This window comes from Cajanus cajan, chromosome 10, assembly GCF_000230855.2.
Source record: "Cajanus cajan strain Asha chromosome 10, NIPB_CcT2T_4, whole genome shotgun sequence".
In the NCBI taxonomy this organism is placed as follows: domain Eukaryota; kingdom Viridiplantae; phylum Streptophyta; class Magnoliopsida; order Fabales; family Fabaceae; genus Cajanus; species Cajanus cajan.
This window is the reverse complement of record NC_138526.1, coordinates 22,800,682-22,820,430: the sequence shown is the minus strand read 5'-3', so window position 1 is coordinate 22,820,430 and position 19,749 is coordinate 22,800,682. Positions and strand designations below refer to the sequence as shown.

Sequence of the window (19,749 nt, the reverse complement as noted above, 5' to 3'; positions counted from 1 at the left end):
AGCCCTGAAGTTTTTTCTTTCGGGCGCTGAAATTGGATGGAAACGATTGGGTTTGGCCCATTAACAAGTGCATAGGGTATGGAAAACGAACCGGGCCCGCGGGTTAGGGTAGTGGAGTGTTGGTGGATGCTGTTGTTCCCTCTATAAATTCAAAACCCTAAACCCTATATTTCTCAGTTCGGTTCCGCTGTTGCGTTGCTCTTCACCTTCTAGCCGTATACAACCTTTATCGAAGATGGCTCCTCCCAGAGGTAACACTCCTTTTATCCATTTCTCACAAAGAAAATAGGGTTTTCCTTGTTCCTAGGTTTTTCTTGCTCCGTTGTTTCTTTGCTTGTGGAGATGTTTGATGATTTTCATTTTATTGATTGAACATTGAAGAATGTATTTGGTGAGAGAAGTGATTTGTCATGTGATTTTTCCATGATTTTATCGATTGCGCAGGTGGTGGAGGTTTCAGGGGTGGAAGGGGTGATAGAGGAAGAGGAAGGGGTGGTGGAGGAAGAGGAGGAGACAGAGGTACTCCGTTTAAGGCCAGAGGTGGCGGCCGTGGCGGTGGACGCGGTGGCGGCCGTGGAGGAGGACGCGGTGGCGGCCGCGGTGGTGGCCGAGGTGGAGGGATGAAGGGTGGCAGCAAGGTTGTTGTTCAGCCTCATAGACATGATGGTATTTTCATTGCCAAGGGCAAAGAAGATGCTCTTGTTACCAAAAATCTTGTTCCGGGAGAAGCTGTGTACAATGAGAAAAGGATCACTGTGCAGGTTAAATCTTATGTCTTTAGCTTTCTGTTATGTTATTTGTAGTTGTATAAGTTCAAAAGGTAGTATTTTTTTTTGATGTTGCATTAAATAATAAGTTACTTTGTGCAGAATGAAGATGGTTCAAAAGATGAGTACAGAGTTTGGAATCCCTTCCGCTCGAAGTTGGCTGCTGCTATCCTTGGTGGAGTTGACAACATATGGATTGTAAGTAATTTGACTATATGCTCCGTGTTGGTATTATATTTAAATGAATTTTTTTTTGATCCCTATAGTTTAAAATTGATCTCTTTAGTCTCTAAAATTTCAAAATAGTCTTTTGGTATTCCCTAACATAATTCACTGTATATAACATCAACCGGATTTTATATTCTGATTTTACTAGGTAGATTTTGTTTGACAGCATTTGGCAGATTTATTAACTATATTAAAATAAAAGGACCAAAATAATTTTTTTTTAAAAATTATATGGACTGAAAAATCAATTTTAAATTTGAAGGATCAAAAAATTTACTACATATATGAAGGACTAAAAGTATGTTTAAACCTATAATTTAAATGCACTGCCTTAACATTTGTATTACTTTTGCTTTATTGCTTATAAAGAAACCTGGAGCTCGAGTTCTTTATCTAGGAGCTGCTTCTGGAACCACTGTTTCTCATGTGTCGGATGTTGTCGGCCCAGTAAGTGCCATTCCAAATTGTATAATGGTATATTAGATTTTCAGTATAGAAGGACTGATTAGATTATGCTGCTCTTTCTGCATAGACTGGAGTTGTTTATGCAGTAGAATTTTCCCATAGAAGTGGACGAGACTTGGTCAATATGGCAAAGAAGCGCACTAATGTTATACCAATTATTGAAGATGCTAGACATCCGGCTAAGTACAGGATGTTGGTTGGAATGGTTGATGTCATATTTTCTGATGTTGCCCAGCCTGATCAGGTGTGATTAAAATTTCTTACATAGTATCTCTTTCCCATAGTTTCCACCTTGGATTTACAACCAATATATACTTGGGTTACATGACATCGTGCATACTACAGTCAGTGGTGCTGTATAATTGTTGTTTGTTTGATTTTGATTTTGATTCATTTCCTTTCTTTTGGTTGTTAAACATTAGCTATCTATCTATACTTCCAATACTTATTCCTAGATTTACAATTTGAATGATATGGTACTTAATATTTCTGTATTTGTCAAGTCATTAGTCAGTATAGGATAATCTGTGCATATGAAGAGTTACTCGGATTCCCCTTCAAGACATCATGGATGATGCAGACCCGAGTTTCTGATGCACATCAATTTCTTCTATTTTTCTAAAGTATTATTTTATAATGTATTTTTCAATAGACAAGAGTGTTTGTTGGTGCTTTATGTTTGCATTTGCCTATTTTGTGTCAATAACTGCTGTATTATTTTAATATTTTTCTTAGTTATTTTCATGAATGTAATATGGTGTATCCATTGTTCATTTTGTGTTCGTGTCTAGTCATGATTTTAATTTGTGTCCAGTCATTATTCTGCATGGGATAATCTGTGCATATGATGAGTTACTCGGATTCCCCTTCAAGACATCATGGATGATGCAGACCCGAGTTTCTGATGCGTGTCAACTTCTGTCTCTCTTTGTTTTGTTATTTTATTACTTTTTTTAATAGACAACAGTGCTTGCTGCTTCTTTTTGTTTGCACATTTGCCTTTTTTTGTATCAATAACAACTGTCATATTTTTAAAATTTTCTTAGTTATGTGAATGTGTATACGTGTTTGTGTCTAGTCATGATTTTAATTTGTGGTTTTTTTTTTTACTTTCTTCCTTTGCTTCTATTGGAAGATAAAAAATCCCTAAACACTGTCAAGTAACTATTAGTCAGGTAGTTTATGTATCTGTCTTGTTTATGAGCTTTTGGTGATCATTGCAGGCAAGAATTTTGGGGCTGAATGCTTCTTATTATCTCAAGGCAGGAGGTCATTTTGTTATTTCAATCAAGGTTTGTTCACACATCTAATCATGTTTTTGCAAGACTTTATCGGGTTGTATGGCTTATAGTGGAAAACCTTTAAAAAAGGGTTGGCCCCGTGCACAAGGTTTTCTCACCTAGTTGGATTACCCTTGTAAATGGAGAGGCTGCTTTTTAGGATTTGAACTTTGGACTCTCAGGTTACAAAGCAATATATTTACCGAGAGGGATCATTATATTGTAATGAGAGAACTTGTTGGGATTAGGTTAAGATATTTTGGCTGTGGTTCTAGGTTTAAATTGATGGCTTGTGTTTAAAATGTGTAGATTTGCAATTTGCAAATTGTGTTCACTTATTTCATTTTTCATTTGTGTTAGGCAAATTGCATAGACTCCACAGTCCCTGCTGAGGCAGTGTTTGAAAGTGAAGTCAACAAGCTGAAGGCAGATCAATTTAAACCATTCGAGCAAGTCACCCTTGAACCATTTGAGAGGGACCATGCCTGTGTGGTTGGTGGATACAGAGTGCCGAAGAAGAAAGATGCTGCCAAGAAGACTTAGATTTGTGTTAATTGTCTTAAAACTCTTCAAGCGTAGTTCTATTTTGCTATTATCTTTTTGTCAGTAGCTTTTCACTAAGAATGTGTTGACTCGTACCTTTATCCTTCCTCAAAATATCAACATGTTCTTCACAAAATTACGTTCTTAGTATTGAGATCAACAGCGTTGCTTGCATGTTCCTACTTGTGAATCCAGTTTATTTTTATTTAATGAAAGTATATGATTGCAAGCATATGTCAATCTTGCACTATCTTTGTAATATGGTCTTTTGTATTTTCCACGGACAGGGTAGAACATTTTCCGTATGTATTCATGAAGGAAGCCTATAGGACCGAATAAAATTAGTAAAACCATCTTCGAGACTCCAATTTGATAAGAGGTTTGTTTAAATTTCCTAAAAAAAAGGGTTTTAGTAAAAATAAATAAATTAAAATTTCTATAATCTTAAATTAGTATACATAAATATACTTTGAAGATGTGTTTATATGGAATAACTTGTACAGATTTATTTATACCTAAGTAAATTTTAGAAATTGAAGAAGTTTTTTTTTCTTCATATTTTCTTTTCGTAAAAATATTTTAGAAAAAGATTATCTGAAACAGGCTTCGCTGCCAAAATTAGGCTACTGCGGAGTTGATATTTTTGTTGCTCTGATTCTTATGTTTGGTTCAGCATTTTTGACATTGTGGAGTTAATGGGGGTGGAATTTTCAGGGGTGCATTGTTGGTTTAGCTAGTGGAATTGGTGAAAATTGGGGGGCACACAATCAACAAAACCTTTGCCACCATCCATCGGTGAAAATGCGGAAGGATGCCTTTTGAAGTCGACCTTGGATGGAGAATTATTTTCATTGTAAAACATTCTTATAAAGGAGGGAATTCAAGTTTTTTGAATTAGAAGAAAAGTTTTATGGATATAAAAAATTACAATATCTTTTTTTAAAATAAAATATATATCTCTATTTTTCTTTCATTCTTGTATCTCATTATTTTTTTATCTTGTGAATTTTAGTAATATTATTAAAATCATTTTATTTTTAATATTTGTTAACACTTTCATTTATTTATTTTTAATTTTTTTATTTGAATGAAATAAAATAATATATTTTATTCTTCTTAATTATAATGTAGTATTTTTTTATACTTTTTTGTTGAATTCTGTATTTAAATTATTTTCATAAGTTTTTAATTTTTTAAAAATAATTTAATATTATATTTGTAATAAGATTTAAGTAAATAAATATTTATAATAGATTTATTTGAATAAATATTTTTGTAAAAAATATTTATAAATCTAGAAATATATTATTGTAATTATACATGAAAATTTTTTATTCTCAAAGATCATAAACGAATATTTCTAATAACTTTTATGAATAACGAAATATATTTTAGTTATTTTAGGATTTGTAATTCTAAAAAATTATGATTACGTATGAAAAAACTTTTCTTCTATCATATATCTCCAATGTGATAACTCCAAGTGTTGGTATGGGTGTTATTGTTAGGGGCTGTCATATTCAAGGAAAACCGAAAATGCTATTTGGTATATTGATTTGATGCTTGTGATACTGGTGTTACTTTCACTACTTTAATGTTGCAAAAGTTTTAGAATTGAGCAGAATAATGCAACATTGTCATGTGAAGCTTGATGTTTGTTACATACAATCTTCTTATATCTTAACTTTGTGCTAATGGTGATCTTGAAGCTGCTTTTATACTTTATGAAGATATGAAACAACGAGATCTTTTGCCCAATACCTCTATATACATACTTATTGATTCTTTCTCTGCTGGAAATTATTAAATTGAAAATGAAAATCTTTTTAGGGACATACTAGTTAGGGAACAAGTTTCTTCAAATACACATGGAGGCACCAAAAGATTGAATGAGTTATTTATAATTGCTAGAAAGAATCAATTGACTTGAGGTACAAAATGAGAAAGTTCGATCACATTTATGCTCTTTATAGTTTATATGTTTAGATGTGAGTTGGCATGATGCTGACTGAGCCAACAGTTCTGTTACTCATAAGGACGTGATATTGTTGATATGATTTGTATTACATTCCCCCCAGTATCATTCTTTTGGTTTCTTCCACAGTATCTTGAACACTTGATTCTTAATTTTTAGTAAACATTTTTGTTCATCCCATCTGAAATTTTTGTTACCCAGCTTCTTAGAATAAGGTGTAGCATTTATCTGCATGGTTAACTTTTTGGAAACACCTACGTCAGAAAATCCTTGTATGCCATTCGAATTTTACAGATTTCCAATGATAGATGATTTTCAGAAAATCAAATGATTTTAAAAGAACTAAACTTAGATACAATTCTTCAGATTGGTGGTTGAGTTGTATTTAAGATTCGAAGTTTTACTTCAGTTATCCACACAATATATTTTTGCATTAAAAAATTATATAAATTAGTAAAGTAAAATTCCAATTTTAATTATGAAACAATTCAGGATCTAGATGTAAGTTTTCTCCATTTTAAAAAGCTATAGCACATAGCCCTTTATTCTCTGAACAACAACTCCTTCGTGGCAAAGGTTAGGCAGTGCATGCGTGATATCAACAAACTTCAGGCGGTATTAATATAATTTGCTCAAAAAGATATAAATAATTAATTTATCTATTATTACATTTTTTAAAAAAAATTACAATTTGATATTGTGTAATTATTTTTAATATAAAAAACTTATGCTATTTTTATCTATTATTTTATAAAAGTTGTTGTTAGATATTATTATTATTATTATAAATTAGTGGAGGGTACTTTAGTCTTTATGTTTTTATTTATATATTTTATTCTTGTACTTTTGTCTATTATATGATTTGTGAGATAATATTATTATTCTCAATAAAACCTTAGCCTCCTTTCTTCTATTCTATGTTTGTTCTTCTTTGTGCATATGTTTGCGTTTGAATGATTGTTATAATGATATTAGAATGATGTTTCATAAGATAAATCCAACAATAATGAGTATGATCATTAATAAAAGATACATAATAACAAGATCCATCTTTGGTAAGAACTGATGATGGACCCCATACATCAGAATGGATCAAGTCAAAGGTGCCTGAGAAATAGAAACACTCTTACTAAAAGGCAAAGCAATAAACTTTGCAAGTTTACAACCACAACAATAAAAAATATCACTGGTTTGTAACTTTCCCAAAGCTCTAGTAGAAGCCAAGTATTTTAATCTAGAGGAAGAAACATGTCCAAGACGGGAATGCCACAAGTAAAAACTAGATGATGCTGAATTCAAATTAAAAGATGACAGATCAACAATGGATGCCACAACATTTGGAACCTTCAACTCGTCAAACATATAGAGTCTCCCTTGTTTACGGCCTATCCCAACCAGCCTCCTGAATTGTGGATCCTATACATAACAATTAGTGGAAGAGAACAAAACTGAATAACTAGAATCACATAATTGACCAACAGAAACAAGATTCAAAGTGAGACTAGGAATGTAATAAACATATGAAAGTATCAAATTTAGGCGTGGACACAAATCCAGTGCCTGCTAATGGCATTGGGGTGCCATCAACAATCATGACAAGTATAGAAGACATATAGTATTTAAAGACATAAAACACTTAGGATCATATGACATGTGATGAGATGCTCCATAATCAAGAACCCATATTGGTGAAGACATACCTGATGAACTAGAGGAATACAAACCTTTTACAGAGGAGGCAAACAAGGCATGTGACTGAGTAGTAATAAATTTTTGGAACTGTAAGATCATCAACTTGAGAAGTGATTTTAGTAGCAGAACTAGGTGGAGCATTAGTAACAACATGTGACAGTGGAACTTTAAAGTTTCTCTGGTTTGACTGATAGGAATGAGGACGCCATTGAGTTTGTTGTTGAGGCTTCAATAATTTTGGACATTGTGCTTTCTAGTGACATTTCTCCTTACAATAGCTACATTCATCATAACCAACCTTTCCATGAGAGTTACTTTTATTAAATGGAGTAGCAAATACTGATGGGGGAGTAGAGAGAATTCCTTTGTCAGAACCAGAGCTGGACTTCAATTGTATTTCTTTTGCCAACAACTCCTTAACCATCACATCAACACTAGGAAGGGGAGAATGATGTAAAATCGTTCCACGAAGTCCCTCAAAATCATCATGTAGTGCCATCAAAAACTGAACCAAAAGTTGTTTTTTTTTTTTAAAAGTTGGTATACACTTGAAGTCCTTGCAAATCAAAACTTTAGTGCCGAAACAGAGATAAAATCGCAACAAAATAGAAAGGGTTGCAACAATATAAAAAACCACAATAAAACTTTGTTGTGGATGCAAAAGTGAGGCAAAACCTTAAACTTCATGAATCGGGTCGCATCACAAACGCAAAATGCTTTAGGTATTCCCAAGCACGAACCATGCTCTTAATACCATGATAACAATCATTCAAACACAACATAAGTTTCGTGCTTTGGTTAAAACCCAACATAATGCTGTTATTAAGTGGTTTCGTTGTGATTTGGGTAATGAGCACACTTCTAATAAATTCTCTGCATGACTTGCTTCTGATGGTACTATTCATCAGACTTCATGTACTGATACTCCTCAACAGAATGGCGTTGTTGAAAGAAAAAATTGTCATATTGTTGAAACGGTTTGTTTCCTTTTATTGTCTGCTTCGGTTCCAAGTGATTTTTAGGGTGAAGCTATTCTTTATTGGTATCCATGTTATTAATAGAATTCCATCTTCTGTTATGTCAGGTTTGTCTCCCTTCCAAAGGTTGTATGGTTGTGTTCTTGATTACTCTTCCTTGAAGGTTTTTGGGTCTACTTGTTTTGTTCTTCGTCCACAAGTAGAACGTAGTAAATTGTCTTCTTGTTCTACTATATGTGTCTTTCTTGGTTATGTGGATGGTTAGAAGGGTTATCGTTGTTATGATCCTAATAACCAAAAACTCTATGTTTCCCATCATGTTGTGTTCCTTGAGCACATACCATTTTATTCTCTTTCTACTGGTCCTCTCAATCCTACAAAGTCTGATCTCACTCGTATTGATCCCTTTTCCATGGATATTGGTGATTTGAATAAATATGAGAGTGAAAATTGTAGGGATAATATTGATACTCCTGTAGGTCAAGATGTCCCCACGACCCCCCAAGATCCTCTTGTGGTTGTTGATCCGATTTCTCCTAGTTATCCTTCACATGTTCGTAAGTCCACTTAAACACCTAATTTTCTTTATTCTTTTTATTCTGCTTCTTTTGCTTCTTTCCTAATGGCCATTCATAGTTTGTCTGAGCCTTCTTCCTATAAAGAGGCTATGCTTGACCCCCTTTGTCAACAAGCTATGACAGAGGAACTTTCTGCCTTACACAAGACAACTACTTGGGACTTGGTCTCTCTTCCTCTAGGAAAACATGCTATTGGGTCTTGATGGGTTTACAAGATTAAAACCAAATCTGATGGGTCAGTTGAGTGCTACAAAGCGCTTCTTGTTGCTAAAGGATTCTCACAACAATATGGCATGGATTTTGAAGAAATTTTTGCCCCAGTTGCCAAGATGACCACTATTCACACTCTTATTACAGTTGCATCTATTCTTTAGTGGCATATTTTTCAAATGGATGTAAAAAATGCGTTCTTAAATGGTGATTTTCAAGAGGAGGTCTACATGATACCTCCACCTGGTGTTCCTCATAATCCTGGGGGTGTGTGTAGATTAAAGAAGTCTTTTTATGGTCTTAAACAAGCTCCTCATGCTTAGTTTGAAAAGTTTGCTATTGTGATTGCATCTCTTGGCTTCCGCTCTAGTGATCATGACTCTGCTTTGTTTTTGAAGACTTTTTCTCATGGTCGTATTATTCTTTCCCTATATGTTGACAACATGATTATTACTAGGGATGATGTTGATGGGATTCCAGGCTTAAAATTGCAGTTAGCTAAACAGTTTGAGATGAAGGATTTAGGCCTTCTTCGCTATTTCTTGGGGATTGAAGTTGCCTACTCTCATAGAGGTTATCTTCTCTCTCAATCTAAGTATATTGCAAACATTCTTGAAGGGCACAACTTTCTGATACTAGAGTGGCAGACACTCCTCTTGAGCTTAATGCAAAATATCTTCCTTCTGATGGTGTCCCTTTACATGATCCCACTTTGTATCATGCATTGTTTGGAAACTTGGTGTTTCTCGCTATTACTAGACTTGATATTACTTGTGCTATTCATGTTGTTAGTCAGTTTGTGAGCTCTCCTACTATAGTGCATTAGGCATCTCTTCTTCATATTCTTATATATCTCCGAGGCACTCAATTTCAGAGTCTTCTATTTCCTTCATCTTCTTCTTTGGAATTGCATGCTTATTCTGATGCTGTTTGGGCTGGCGACCTTATTAATCGTAAGTCTACCACATGATTTTGTATTTTTTTAGGAGAATCTTTTATCTCTTAGAGGAGCAAGAAACAAGATATTGTTTCTCACTCTTCTACAGAAGTTAAATATCATGCTATGACTTCTTTTACTGTAGAATTAGTTTGGTTACGTTGGCTACTTTCTAATATGGGTATTTCTTTTTTCTAAATCTACTCCTATGTACTATGACAACAAAAAGTGCCATCCACATCGCCCACAATTCAGTCTTTCATGAGCGCACAAAACATATTGGAATTGATTATCATCTCACTCGTCATCATCTCCAACATGACATCATCACTTTGCCTTTTGTTACTTCCTCTTTGCAGATTGCTAATTTGTTTACCAAATCACACTCTACTAATCGTTTTCATTTTCTGACTCACAAACTCTTGATGATTCGTCCTGATACATTGTGAATTTGAGGGATACATAGCACGATATTTAGCTTCTGTAGAAGAGTGAGAAACAATATTATTATTATATATTAGTGGATGATACTTTAGTCTTTATGCTTTTATCTATATATTTTACTCTTGTACTTTTGTCTATTATATGTTTGTTCTTCTCTGTGCATGTGTCGAGAATGAAGACATTGTTGTAGGTGGGATTGTAGAACTCATAGGCGATGACGATCTTGTCGTCGATCTTGAGGGGTCCGTTGTTGAAGGAAATGGGGGGGGGGGGGACAAAGCCCTCGGGAGCTGAAGGTGTTGTTGTTGTTGAGGCTAATGGAGTTGAAGAAGGAGATTGGAGTTGACAGGGTTGAAGAAGGAGGTTAGGGTTGATGGAGATGAGAGTGGGGGTGTCGAAGGAGCTTGGAGTTGACAGTGGGGGTGATGAGGGTTTTTTATTTGACAAAATGGTTATTTACTATCAAAAAATAAAATTTACATTAATAAAAAATTTATTATTATGTAAATATAAACTGTTCAATTTAATTATTCATATATTTAATAATATTTTTCATTTCTTCACTAGTGAACCACATGAAAAATATATTTTATTTTATTAGTCCACTCATAAATCATGTGATACATGGATGTATTGTAGATTTCGCCTATCAAATAATGTCTTTGTTTTTACAAAGACGATGCTGATCAAAATAACTCTTTTGATGGTTATGAATTAATTTGTGTCTTTGCTAAGACCATTCAACAAAAAGAAAAATGATAAATTAATTCTAATTGTTTGTATCAGCACACAAAGAAATCATTGTCATATATTCTTCTTTTAATAAATTTTTAGAAAATTTAATCATTGGATTTATTTATTTTTTAAATTGTTACAACAAAATCTCTCTCTTTACGTTTCTTATTTTCAAATATATTTTTAAAATAAGAAAACTTAATTTACTTGAAAATAATATGAGAAAGTGAAATTATAAGTAGTGTTTTGTTTAACCATGAAGTTAACTCGTTTCCCAAAAATATTTTCTTTTCAAGTGTTCAAACTTACTAAGGGAATAGAATTTATATACACAAAAACAAAGAATTAAACTTGCAACATAATTAATTTAAGTAACTAAACTATTTATATATAAAAAGATCTTGTTCAAGTTAATACAAATGTATTGATGAGAATACAAAAATTAAGAATCCACTTGATATTAAAAATTGAAAATAGAATGAAATCTTAAGTTTCATCTTCATTATAATATTTTTTTTTACTAAAACTTACATTAATATTTTAAAACTTCATCTTAAACTAATTTAATTCGATAGAAAGATAAAGTTTAATTAAGAATTATTTCAATCAAGAATTGAACTTGAATACTACTTAATGATTTAACTTTAAATTTAATATATTAATTATTTGTGTCTAGCTCATTAATTACTAGACTTCACATGTAATTTTACTACCAATATGCTAGAAAAAAATTATATATTTTTATTAAATCATAAATTTTTTCCCTACTAATTAGGTAGTATTATATCGTAATCATGTGATCAACAACATTAGTTTAATCATGACTACTGATGATGAATCAATTGACGCAGATCTCCAACGGTCAAAAGCACAAGACAAAGAGCGATCCAATGTCGGTTCCTAACGTTCATTCCTCCGTTCCCTCTGACTCATATCATAACGGTCACATTTGCACCCTTCACTATCACGTGCACACACACACACACTCTCATCCAACGCTTTCTGGGTCTCAACGCACTCGTCTCTCTCATCAATGGAACCCGCGAAAATTGATTGGAAGAGACTCGAGTGGAGCTTCGTGGAAGACGAACTCTACGAAAACATCAACGCACCCAAGTGGGTTGACTTCTTGTCCCTTGACCACTCCCTCAATGATCATGCTGATGAAGCTTGGTTCTGCAAACCTGGTACCATTTCTCTTTCTTCCAAGATAATTGCCATCTGGGTTTGCCAAAGTTTGCTTCTTTTTCAATGGGTCTTGTCTGGTTTTTAAATTGGGTGTCACAATCTTGATATTGTTGGGAAATTGTTGATAAATGGGCCGCAATTGCAGTCACAGTGACCCCAGAAGCTTTAATATTGTGGTTCCATACATATTTTTTTTTATAAAATCATTTAATATTGAAGATTTTAGGTTAGAATTTTGTTGTTATAATTGTAATAAAGTTACATATATATATATATATATATATTTTTTTTTTTTTTTGTAACTTGGCTTTCTAATTTTGGTGGGTTTTGCAGATTGCAAACATCCCAAGACAGCGGAGGATTTTCTAAGATCAGCAACTCCTTCCAAGGTTTTTTCCTTTCTTCTTTCTACCCTCTTGTTAAGTGTGAGATTCTCAATCTTGGGTGTTTCCCCATTTGATAAGCATTTAGCCTCGAGCTGGTTCTCTGATGCCGTGTTTCTATTTACGGGCTTTGGTGATATTGTTCTGAGATTCTTTTAATCTTTTGCTTTTTGTAGAAGGGTTTCAGCCCAGGTTATCTTTCAGAAAATCTTTCATGTGGTGGCAAAAATAGAAGGTAATTGAGAGTGACACTCTTTCTTTTAGCTTGCAATTCAAGATTGTGTTGAAAGATTGAAATTCGCAAATTTTGTATCTTGATACAGAGATGTGAAAATCAAGAGAAGGGTGCCTGCACTATCATCAGCTTCAGCCCAAGCTGATAAATTCAGATTCAACCACGACAGTGAAAACCAAAACCCGAATTTGTTTTCTCCTCCTACTAAAGTAAACCTCGGGAAGGAAGCAATTAAGTCTAGTGAAGAGAAGAAGAAAGTGGTTGATGACACATTCGAGGATCACAAGGTACCTTCATTGAGGTCAACTCTATCTGCCAGGAATTTGTTTGCGGGGAGGCCTATTCTGAATCAAATCACGGAATTCTGCAATGAGTTGAAGAAATTGGCAATAAGAGCAAGGGAGAGAGAAAATGATGAAAAATTGAGCCTCAAAGAGAGTGAAGAGGTAGTGGAGAAGAACCCTTGTTCTGTTCAAGCCTTGGCAGAGTCAGATAAAAAAGAGAAAGAAAGGAAGCCACTGCTTGAAGTGAGTAGTAAGGCTGAAAAATTGGAGGGAATGTGTGTTAAAGTGAAGCAACAGAGAAAAATGTAAGCATATTCTTCTATGGTCCCAATTAGAAATTCTAGGAATTATATACAAAATCTTAGGATTGTTTTGGTTGACAAAATATATTATTTTCACTTTCAATTACAAAGATGTCACATTATTATCAGTTTATTTTTCTGCTTTTAAATACTTGTATAGTAAACACCGAAAACAATTTTTATTGTTGAAGATGGTGTGACATTTTTGTAAGTAAAAGTGAAAAAAAAAAAAAAAATAGAAAATGGAAAATATTTAGTTTGGAGTTTAGGGTTCAATTCAATGAATTCACGTGAGTACAAAATACCACACCAAACACTAGAAAATTACAAGTAAATGTGGTCCACAGAAAATTATGAGTTTCAATTGTTGCCGCCATGATGCAGTTGTGGCAGTATTAGGGTTGCAATTGAAATTGGGGACTGCAATATAAATATAACTGCTAAAAAGGTTTTTTTTTTTCCTTATCAGATAGTAATAATTTATACTTGTCAACAGATTCTAGTGTTGAAACTAAAACAGTGCTAAAAACTGTTTGTCATGTTGATGTTTTTATTTGTAATGACTAGCATGCTTGGAACTGTGATAAGTAATGCCAATTGATATTGCACTATTGAAGTTATAAAATTATTATCCTCAATCTTAGAAAACAAAACTACATTTTGTTCATGTACATATTTATGCTTAATCTGCATTGCCAAGAAATGTGATTATTTAGTTAGCCACGTGATAGACCATGTTTATGGTATTCAGTGGCAACCCAATAAATGTAGGTAGTTGCATAATTCATATAGCCTGAGTTTGGTGGAGGATCTCTTTCACGCCAAACAGAAAGCTAACTAGGACAGACATCACTTTTGCATCATGCATAATTATTTTTCATATACACACACCCCTTTGGAGACAAATTATAGGCTTGTTATAGGTCAGTTTTCAAATTATAGGTCGTTTATTTTCCGAAGCTCTTTTATTTTGTGGTATATGGAAACGCGTCTTCTAATTAAATTTATTACTGGCTTGTCACCACTACATTCCTTTCATGGCATTAAAGGGCCCCATTAGAAATAACCAAATCATTTTCTAAATTCTCACAGCATCCTCCACCACCTCATCAGTTGCTTCAAACATAAGAAGTTATATTCGTGAGATACTAAATTTCAGCTACTATCTTATGTCATAGTCTTTTTTATTCATCTTCAGTATAGTTAAGCCTGTTTCAAACAGTAAACATGCGAGTTCATTTATCAAATCAAACAATAAGAAATACAAAATTATTGATACTATAGTTCATTGAGTGCCAACTGTTTTCTAACTTGATTATCAACAACTGCAAGTTGCAACCATTCTAGCATTTCCCGAGTTAATCATTTGTGTATTACTACTGCTGTATTCTGCAGAAGACATGATGAGTCGGAGAACATGCCTACTCTTGACTTGGAGAATCTGAAGCACAAGAGGGAGGAGAGCTTACAACAAATTCGAACAAATCCTCCCTCTCCTCAGTGCTTTTCTGCCGCACGTGCATTCAACAAAAATACCCCCACAAAGGGTTCCAAATCCAGGCTAATGGTATGTTTTTCGTAACTGCATTTTTTCAGATTGAAAGACCGTGCCAACATTTCATTAGACAAAATCATCAAAACCAAAGATTTTGATTGGGTTAGGACGGATAAATAGGTTTTGTAGTTATATTTAAGGTTTAAATACCTTTTTAGCCTTTATAGTTTTATGAACTTTATCTTTTAGTTTCTATAATTTGGAATATTTCATTTTAGCCCCTATACATATGTTTTTGTTTCCTTTTAATTCTTATAGTTTCATAAACTTTTTCTTTTAGTCCTTATAGCAATAGCCAATAAAGACTAAAACAAAAACTGATATATAGGAAAAAAAATAGAAATTTTTTTAATTATAAGGACTAAAAGATAAAACTCATGAAACTATAGGGACCGAAAGGGTATTAAAACCTAAATATTTAATAGATTTTCATGAAATATCTTTCTAAAAATTCATGCATTACTTGATATAGCTTTCATATCAAGAAAACAAGATATAGCTTGTATCATTTATGATACTTGAAAGGATCATGAAAATGTACCAATTCATGCTGCATTTGGGATATATTACATATATGCTGATTTGATTAACAAATAACAAGATCAATGAATACTTTATTCAATGTCAAAGACTCAAATGACACCACACTACACATCAGTCCTACTGTATAAGGGCAAAGGCTTTGCTGCTGTTAAAATTTTCACTCTTCCTATAACCTAACAGGAGTTGAATGTTTCTGATATGCCTTTTCTTTTTCTTCTTTTGCAGGATAGAGGAATACTTGAACAAATTGAACAAAACAAGGAAACTGTGAAGGAGCCTCCTGCAGAGAAAAGCAGAAGCACTGCAATAGTTGATGGTAGAGAAACAAAAGCCTTGGACATGTTTTGGTTCCTGAAGCCTTGCACACTCTCAGGTTGAATCTATTGAAAACTGGGCCAAATACATTATTTCATTCTTTCATTTGTTTTTAATATTAGTAATTTTTAATGAAGCCCTCATAAAACAACACTGTTTTATATATAGCCATTCTTTATAACTGTAGCTATTTTTTTTTAATTTATTTGTTGTCTTATGTTCTCCTGTATTCTTGTTTGTACCGTTGATACAAGAATAGGAATCTGACGATTCAAAATACACCTGTACTGGAACAATGATTCTGTTAATAAATTGTTATCTTTCTTGCCTGTGACTTGAGGGATTAGTGCTGTATGTTTAATCGATTAACTCTTATGGTCTCGTGGTATCTTGTTCTTGCAACCTTGAGGAGACTCAATGACAGGGCATGTTTTTATCTCAAGAATATGCAAGTCACCATTGATTAATTTAAAGAGCATTTTAATCTTAATCTCTGATGTATAGATACTGTACCCGCAATGTATGGCTTTCTCTCTATCAAAATTTGGATGTTTTATATTGTAATTCTAAATTGCATACATTTTTTTTAGAGCGAGACAAATGTGTTATGATTACTTGAATTTTTTTAGATTTAACTATTTATTTATTTATTTAGATTTAACTATTTTTTTCAATAATTTTTTCAGAAGATTAAAGACAAGTTGTTATTACAACGGTATAGGGAGATTATCATTTTGATGTGAGAATGAGAATATGTTCAATTTCAACTCTTAAATTAAAATAAATGACTTATAATATATGTGAGAATGAAAATATGTTCAATTTCAACCATTAAATTAAAATAAATGACTTAAATTCAAATATTATAAATATAGTCGTACGTATTTTATCGTCGTTGTGGTTATCATCATTAGAATTATTGTTAATACTATCACCATTGTCGTCACTACTATTATCGTTATTAATGTTATCAAACTTAAGAATCGAAAGACAGTAAAAGATTGTAATTTGACTTGTTAGAGTTATGTGTATATGCAAAATTATATTTATATAAATGCATATAGATAAAAATAATAAACTAGAAAAATAATTCATAACTCATAATAAATCATAAAAGATTAAGATTCGGTGCATAACACAACTCAAAATAATTTCATAATTCATAACATAACTCATAATAATTTCATAATAAAAATAATAAATTATGATAACATTTAAATTAAAGTTAGGATGAGTGAATAATGAATAACAAAAGAAAAGATGCATTCATTGACGACAACGTTAGTGGTGACTATATAAATGATAATGAAAATGTTGACGACAAACAACAACGATAAACAATTGAAACAATGGTTAAATCATTGACAAGAAATGACAACGATAATGAAAGTGTCAATATAATAGGTATGGTAGTTGTTGCCATCACTAATGGTGGTGGCCGTGTCAACGATAGTAGTGGTGGTTGTGGTGATAGTGGGGACAATGATGGTGTTACTAGTTTCTTCTAATCTAGCTCCAACACAATTCCAAAATTTGAATGTTTGATGAGACAATTTGAATATTGAAAGAAAAATTGGCCTCTTAAGTGAATGTAGGTCTTCAAGTCACTCACAATGAACATTAGATTGGTAAATGAAATAACAATAAAAAGTGGATAATTGACTTAAATCAGTAAAGGATAACAAAATTTCAACATGAAAGCTATAAATTCGGCAAAATTTAAAGATGCATTGGAAGAAAAAATCTATGAAAAAAATGAAATATATGTTTGAATGATTTGTGTGTGTCTCAATGTATTTTGGTAAATATTTTCATTGCAAATTTGAAACTAGCAACCTAAATCAAGTCTATGTAACCTTTGACCACTAATTATTGTGGTCTTCAATTGTTTTGGCTAATTGACTTGATTTCGACTAGCTCTCTCATCAATGCACATACTCTAATCCTATTTTTTTAGGAAATATCTATGAAATCTTAGGGGTTGAATTAACAGCTTCTTTTAACTGTTGGGAGCATGGTTCTTAGATTTCTGGCTTCATGCTTCATCGTTTTCATAAAAAATGCTTCGACAACATTTCAAATTCTATATTACCCACTTGAATTATTCACTTAATATATATCACTAATATCAATAGACAGTCTTTGAGATATCTTATCCTTTCGACTAACCCACTCTACTAGAAATTTTTTAATGATGATAATGTCCCTTATATCTTGGTTGGTATGAAGAGTTTAAGATATAACCTTTATGATTTAAACATCATTGTAATGGATTTATCATAAAATCATTTAGTCATTACAAATCTCTTTCATCGCATCCTCTTTAAGTAAATCCTTTACTTATCATAACTATCGGATCCAGCTTTTCTAGTGATCACGGGCTATTGCTACTCCAGGGGTTTCGAGAATCTGCTCAAGGCTCAAGAGGGTCGTGACTAACTCCAGCTTTGTACTGATGAACGTCATGGATGTGATAACCTTGTTGGTCCATGACCACCGTCATTCTAGCTATCCATTTCCTATTACCTCCTGGTTTCGATCGAGTATGATCCCTTCCAATATGGGCACATGGCCTAGGGGCTCTAAACCTTACTATAAGTGGCCCAATAGAATGATTTATGCAAAGGGAGCCGATTGGAAGAGGTGGGGCATTTTTTAAGGCCATTAATTTGACAAAACAAATGTTAAACCCAATTACCCACTAATTTTTCAACTTTTCATCATGCCCTTTGGCTTTATGACCTTTATTGTGTAGGGTATATGGTCACAATCTTGGGATTCCTTATCATTGTTGATGTAGTTTCGTCCCTCTATGACCAAGATACCGATGATCTTGGCATTTCTTTTAACTTTTCCATCAACGACTATCCTCAGTTTCTGATAGCCAATGTGAAGAGCACAACTATGTCAGTCCAAGAACACAACGCCTTCCTTCTACATTGGGATGGTAAGTACTTTATCTGTTCTTCCTCAAATGTTGTTGTATTCGAGTATATGGTTTACATGTTTCTTTGCTTCGGTTAGAGCAGCTGATGGCTATCGTTGTATTGTTTTTATCTTCTCTCTACCAGTTGATCTTCCTGATCTTGGAGAAATTGGCAACTGGTTAGAACATTACTAGTTTCTCTAGCTCTATTTGGTTTCTCCGGCTTGGATTATGAAGTTGCCGAAATTTGCTAGCGCTTTGGACTTCCAAGGGAAGGATCCTATTTTCGTGAAGCTTATTAAGTATCCGATACTCTTTTATCCATACCATAACACAAATAATATAAAGCTAAAATATCTCATGAAATAAATAAACTCAAAATTCATACAAGTAGAGAGAATCACATTGTCAACATAAATTAACTTAATGAAAATAATAAAATTACAAGGGAATTAAAATCAAAGTTCTCAAATTTAATAAGATGAAACAAACTCCTAAATTAATCTTAACTATGCTCCAATATCATATGTTTTATCAAAACAACCCTTTATAAAGCCTAAGCCTTATCACTAATATCTTCAACACCATATTGATGATATTACTTACGGAAACCACAAGAGCAACAACAATCAATACAAGAGAGTGAAAAACATGTCACTCTAGTTTACGGTGTATGAATGCCACTAGATAGCCAAACACAAACAAGCATACAACAAGACATAATAAACACAACTAAACATTATCATCACATTTGATTCATTCATAACCTAATTAACAATATCAGATAGCATTATAATGCATTATGCAATGAACACAAACTACAAATTATTATGCATGTGACACCAGTAAAAATATTCCACTTGTGCATTATCATAAGCAATATTCTCTCTAAGAGGATATACTACTAGGGTCTGGTCGGGATAATTAAGTTGTGCAAGATACATCTTATGCACACAGCGGTAAGACTTGGATTTCCGAAACCAAGCTATCCCCAAGGTTGGTTTCCAAGCTTTTACACAAGAGGTCTTTCTTGATGGTATATTTCATATTGTACCCCAAAAATACATTTTATGCAAATGATACATGTCAAATAGTCTTAATGCATTACATTCACATGATCTCATAATTTCACAGTTCACATACTTTTTTTATATATCACATTACTCATCATTCATATTAATATATTC

At 33.0% G+C, this 19,749-nt stretch overlaps 2 protein-coding genes and 2 non-coding genes across 5 annotated transcripts; all 4 read left to right on the top strand.

Moving 5' to 3' along the window:
• Nucleotides 1-112: 112 nt before the first annotated feature.
• On the top strand, nucleotides 113-3,515 carry LOC109813802 (rRNA 2'-O-methyltransferase fibrillarin 2). Its single transcript, XM_020378060.3, has 7 exons — nucleotides 113-251; nucleotides 445-761; nucleotides 870-965; nucleotides 1,365-1,442; nucleotides 1,528-1,704; nucleotides 2,684-2,752; nucleotides 3,101-3,515. Exons 1-7 carry the CDS (start codon nucleotides 236-238, stop codon nucleotides 3,281-3,283), a joined length of 936 nt encoding a protein of 311 aa, XP_020233649.1. The 5' UTR covers nucleotides 113-235; the 3' UTR covers nucleotides 3,284-3,515.
• Nucleotides 1,988-2,058, top strand: LOC114916874 (small nucleolar RNA snoR60). Its single transcript, XR_003805526.1, has one exon. It is a non-coding gene; the product is annotated as a small nucleolar RNA snoR60 (small nucleolar RNA).
• On the top strand, nucleotides 2,299-2,369 carry LOC114916873 (small nucleolar RNA snoR60). Its single transcript, XR_003805525.1, has one exon. It is a non-coding gene; the product is annotated as a small nucleolar RNA snoR60 (small nucleolar RNA).
• Nucleotides 3,516-11,727: 8,212 nt separating the features above from the next.
• On the top strand, nucleotides 11,728-15,970 carry LOC109813806 (interferon-activable protein). Of its 2 annotated transcripts, none has more exons than XM_020378067.3 (6): nucleotides 11,728-12,018; nucleotides 12,353-12,408; nucleotides 12,582-12,637; nucleotides 12,726-13,226; nucleotides 14,619-14,790; nucleotides 15,547-15,970. In XM_020378067.3, exons 1-6 carry the CDS (start codon nucleotides 11,865-11,867, stop codon nucleotides 15,697-15,699), a joined length of 1,092 nt encoding a protein of 363 aa, XP_020233656.1. In that variant the 5' UTR covers nucleotides 11,728-11,864; the 3' UTR covers nucleotides 15,700-15,970. The 2 variants fall into 2 exon arrangements, with proteins under 2 accessions (XP_020233656.1, XP_020233655.1); XM_020378066.3 differs by having other exon boundaries at nucleotides 11,730-12,018; nucleotides 12,579-12,637.
• The last annotated feature ends 3,779 nt before the right edge of the window (nucleotides 15,971-19,749 follow it).

Coding starts and splice junctions, on each gene's coding strand:
- LOC109813802 (XM_020378060.3), top strand. Junction 966..1,364: donor GAGTTGACAACATATGGATT/GTAAGTAATTTG, acceptor TTGCTTATAAAG/AAACCTGGAGCTCGAGTTCT. Junction 2,753..3,100: donor ATTTTGTTATTTCAATCAAG/GTTTGTTCACAC, acceptor CATTTGTGTTAG/GCAAATTGCATAGACTCCAC.
- LOC109813806 (XM_020378066.3), top strand. CDS start 11,865: ATGGAACCCGCGAAAATTGATTGGAAGAGACTCGAGTGGAGCTTCGTG. Junction 12,409..12,578: donor GATCAGCAACTCCTTCCAAG/GTTTTTTCCTTT, acceptor TGCTTTTTGTAG/AAGGGTTTCAGCCCAGGTTA. Junction 14,791..15,546: donor GTTCCAAATCCAGGCTAATG/GTATGTTTTTCG, acceptor CTTCTTTTGCAG/GATAGAGGAATACTTGAACA.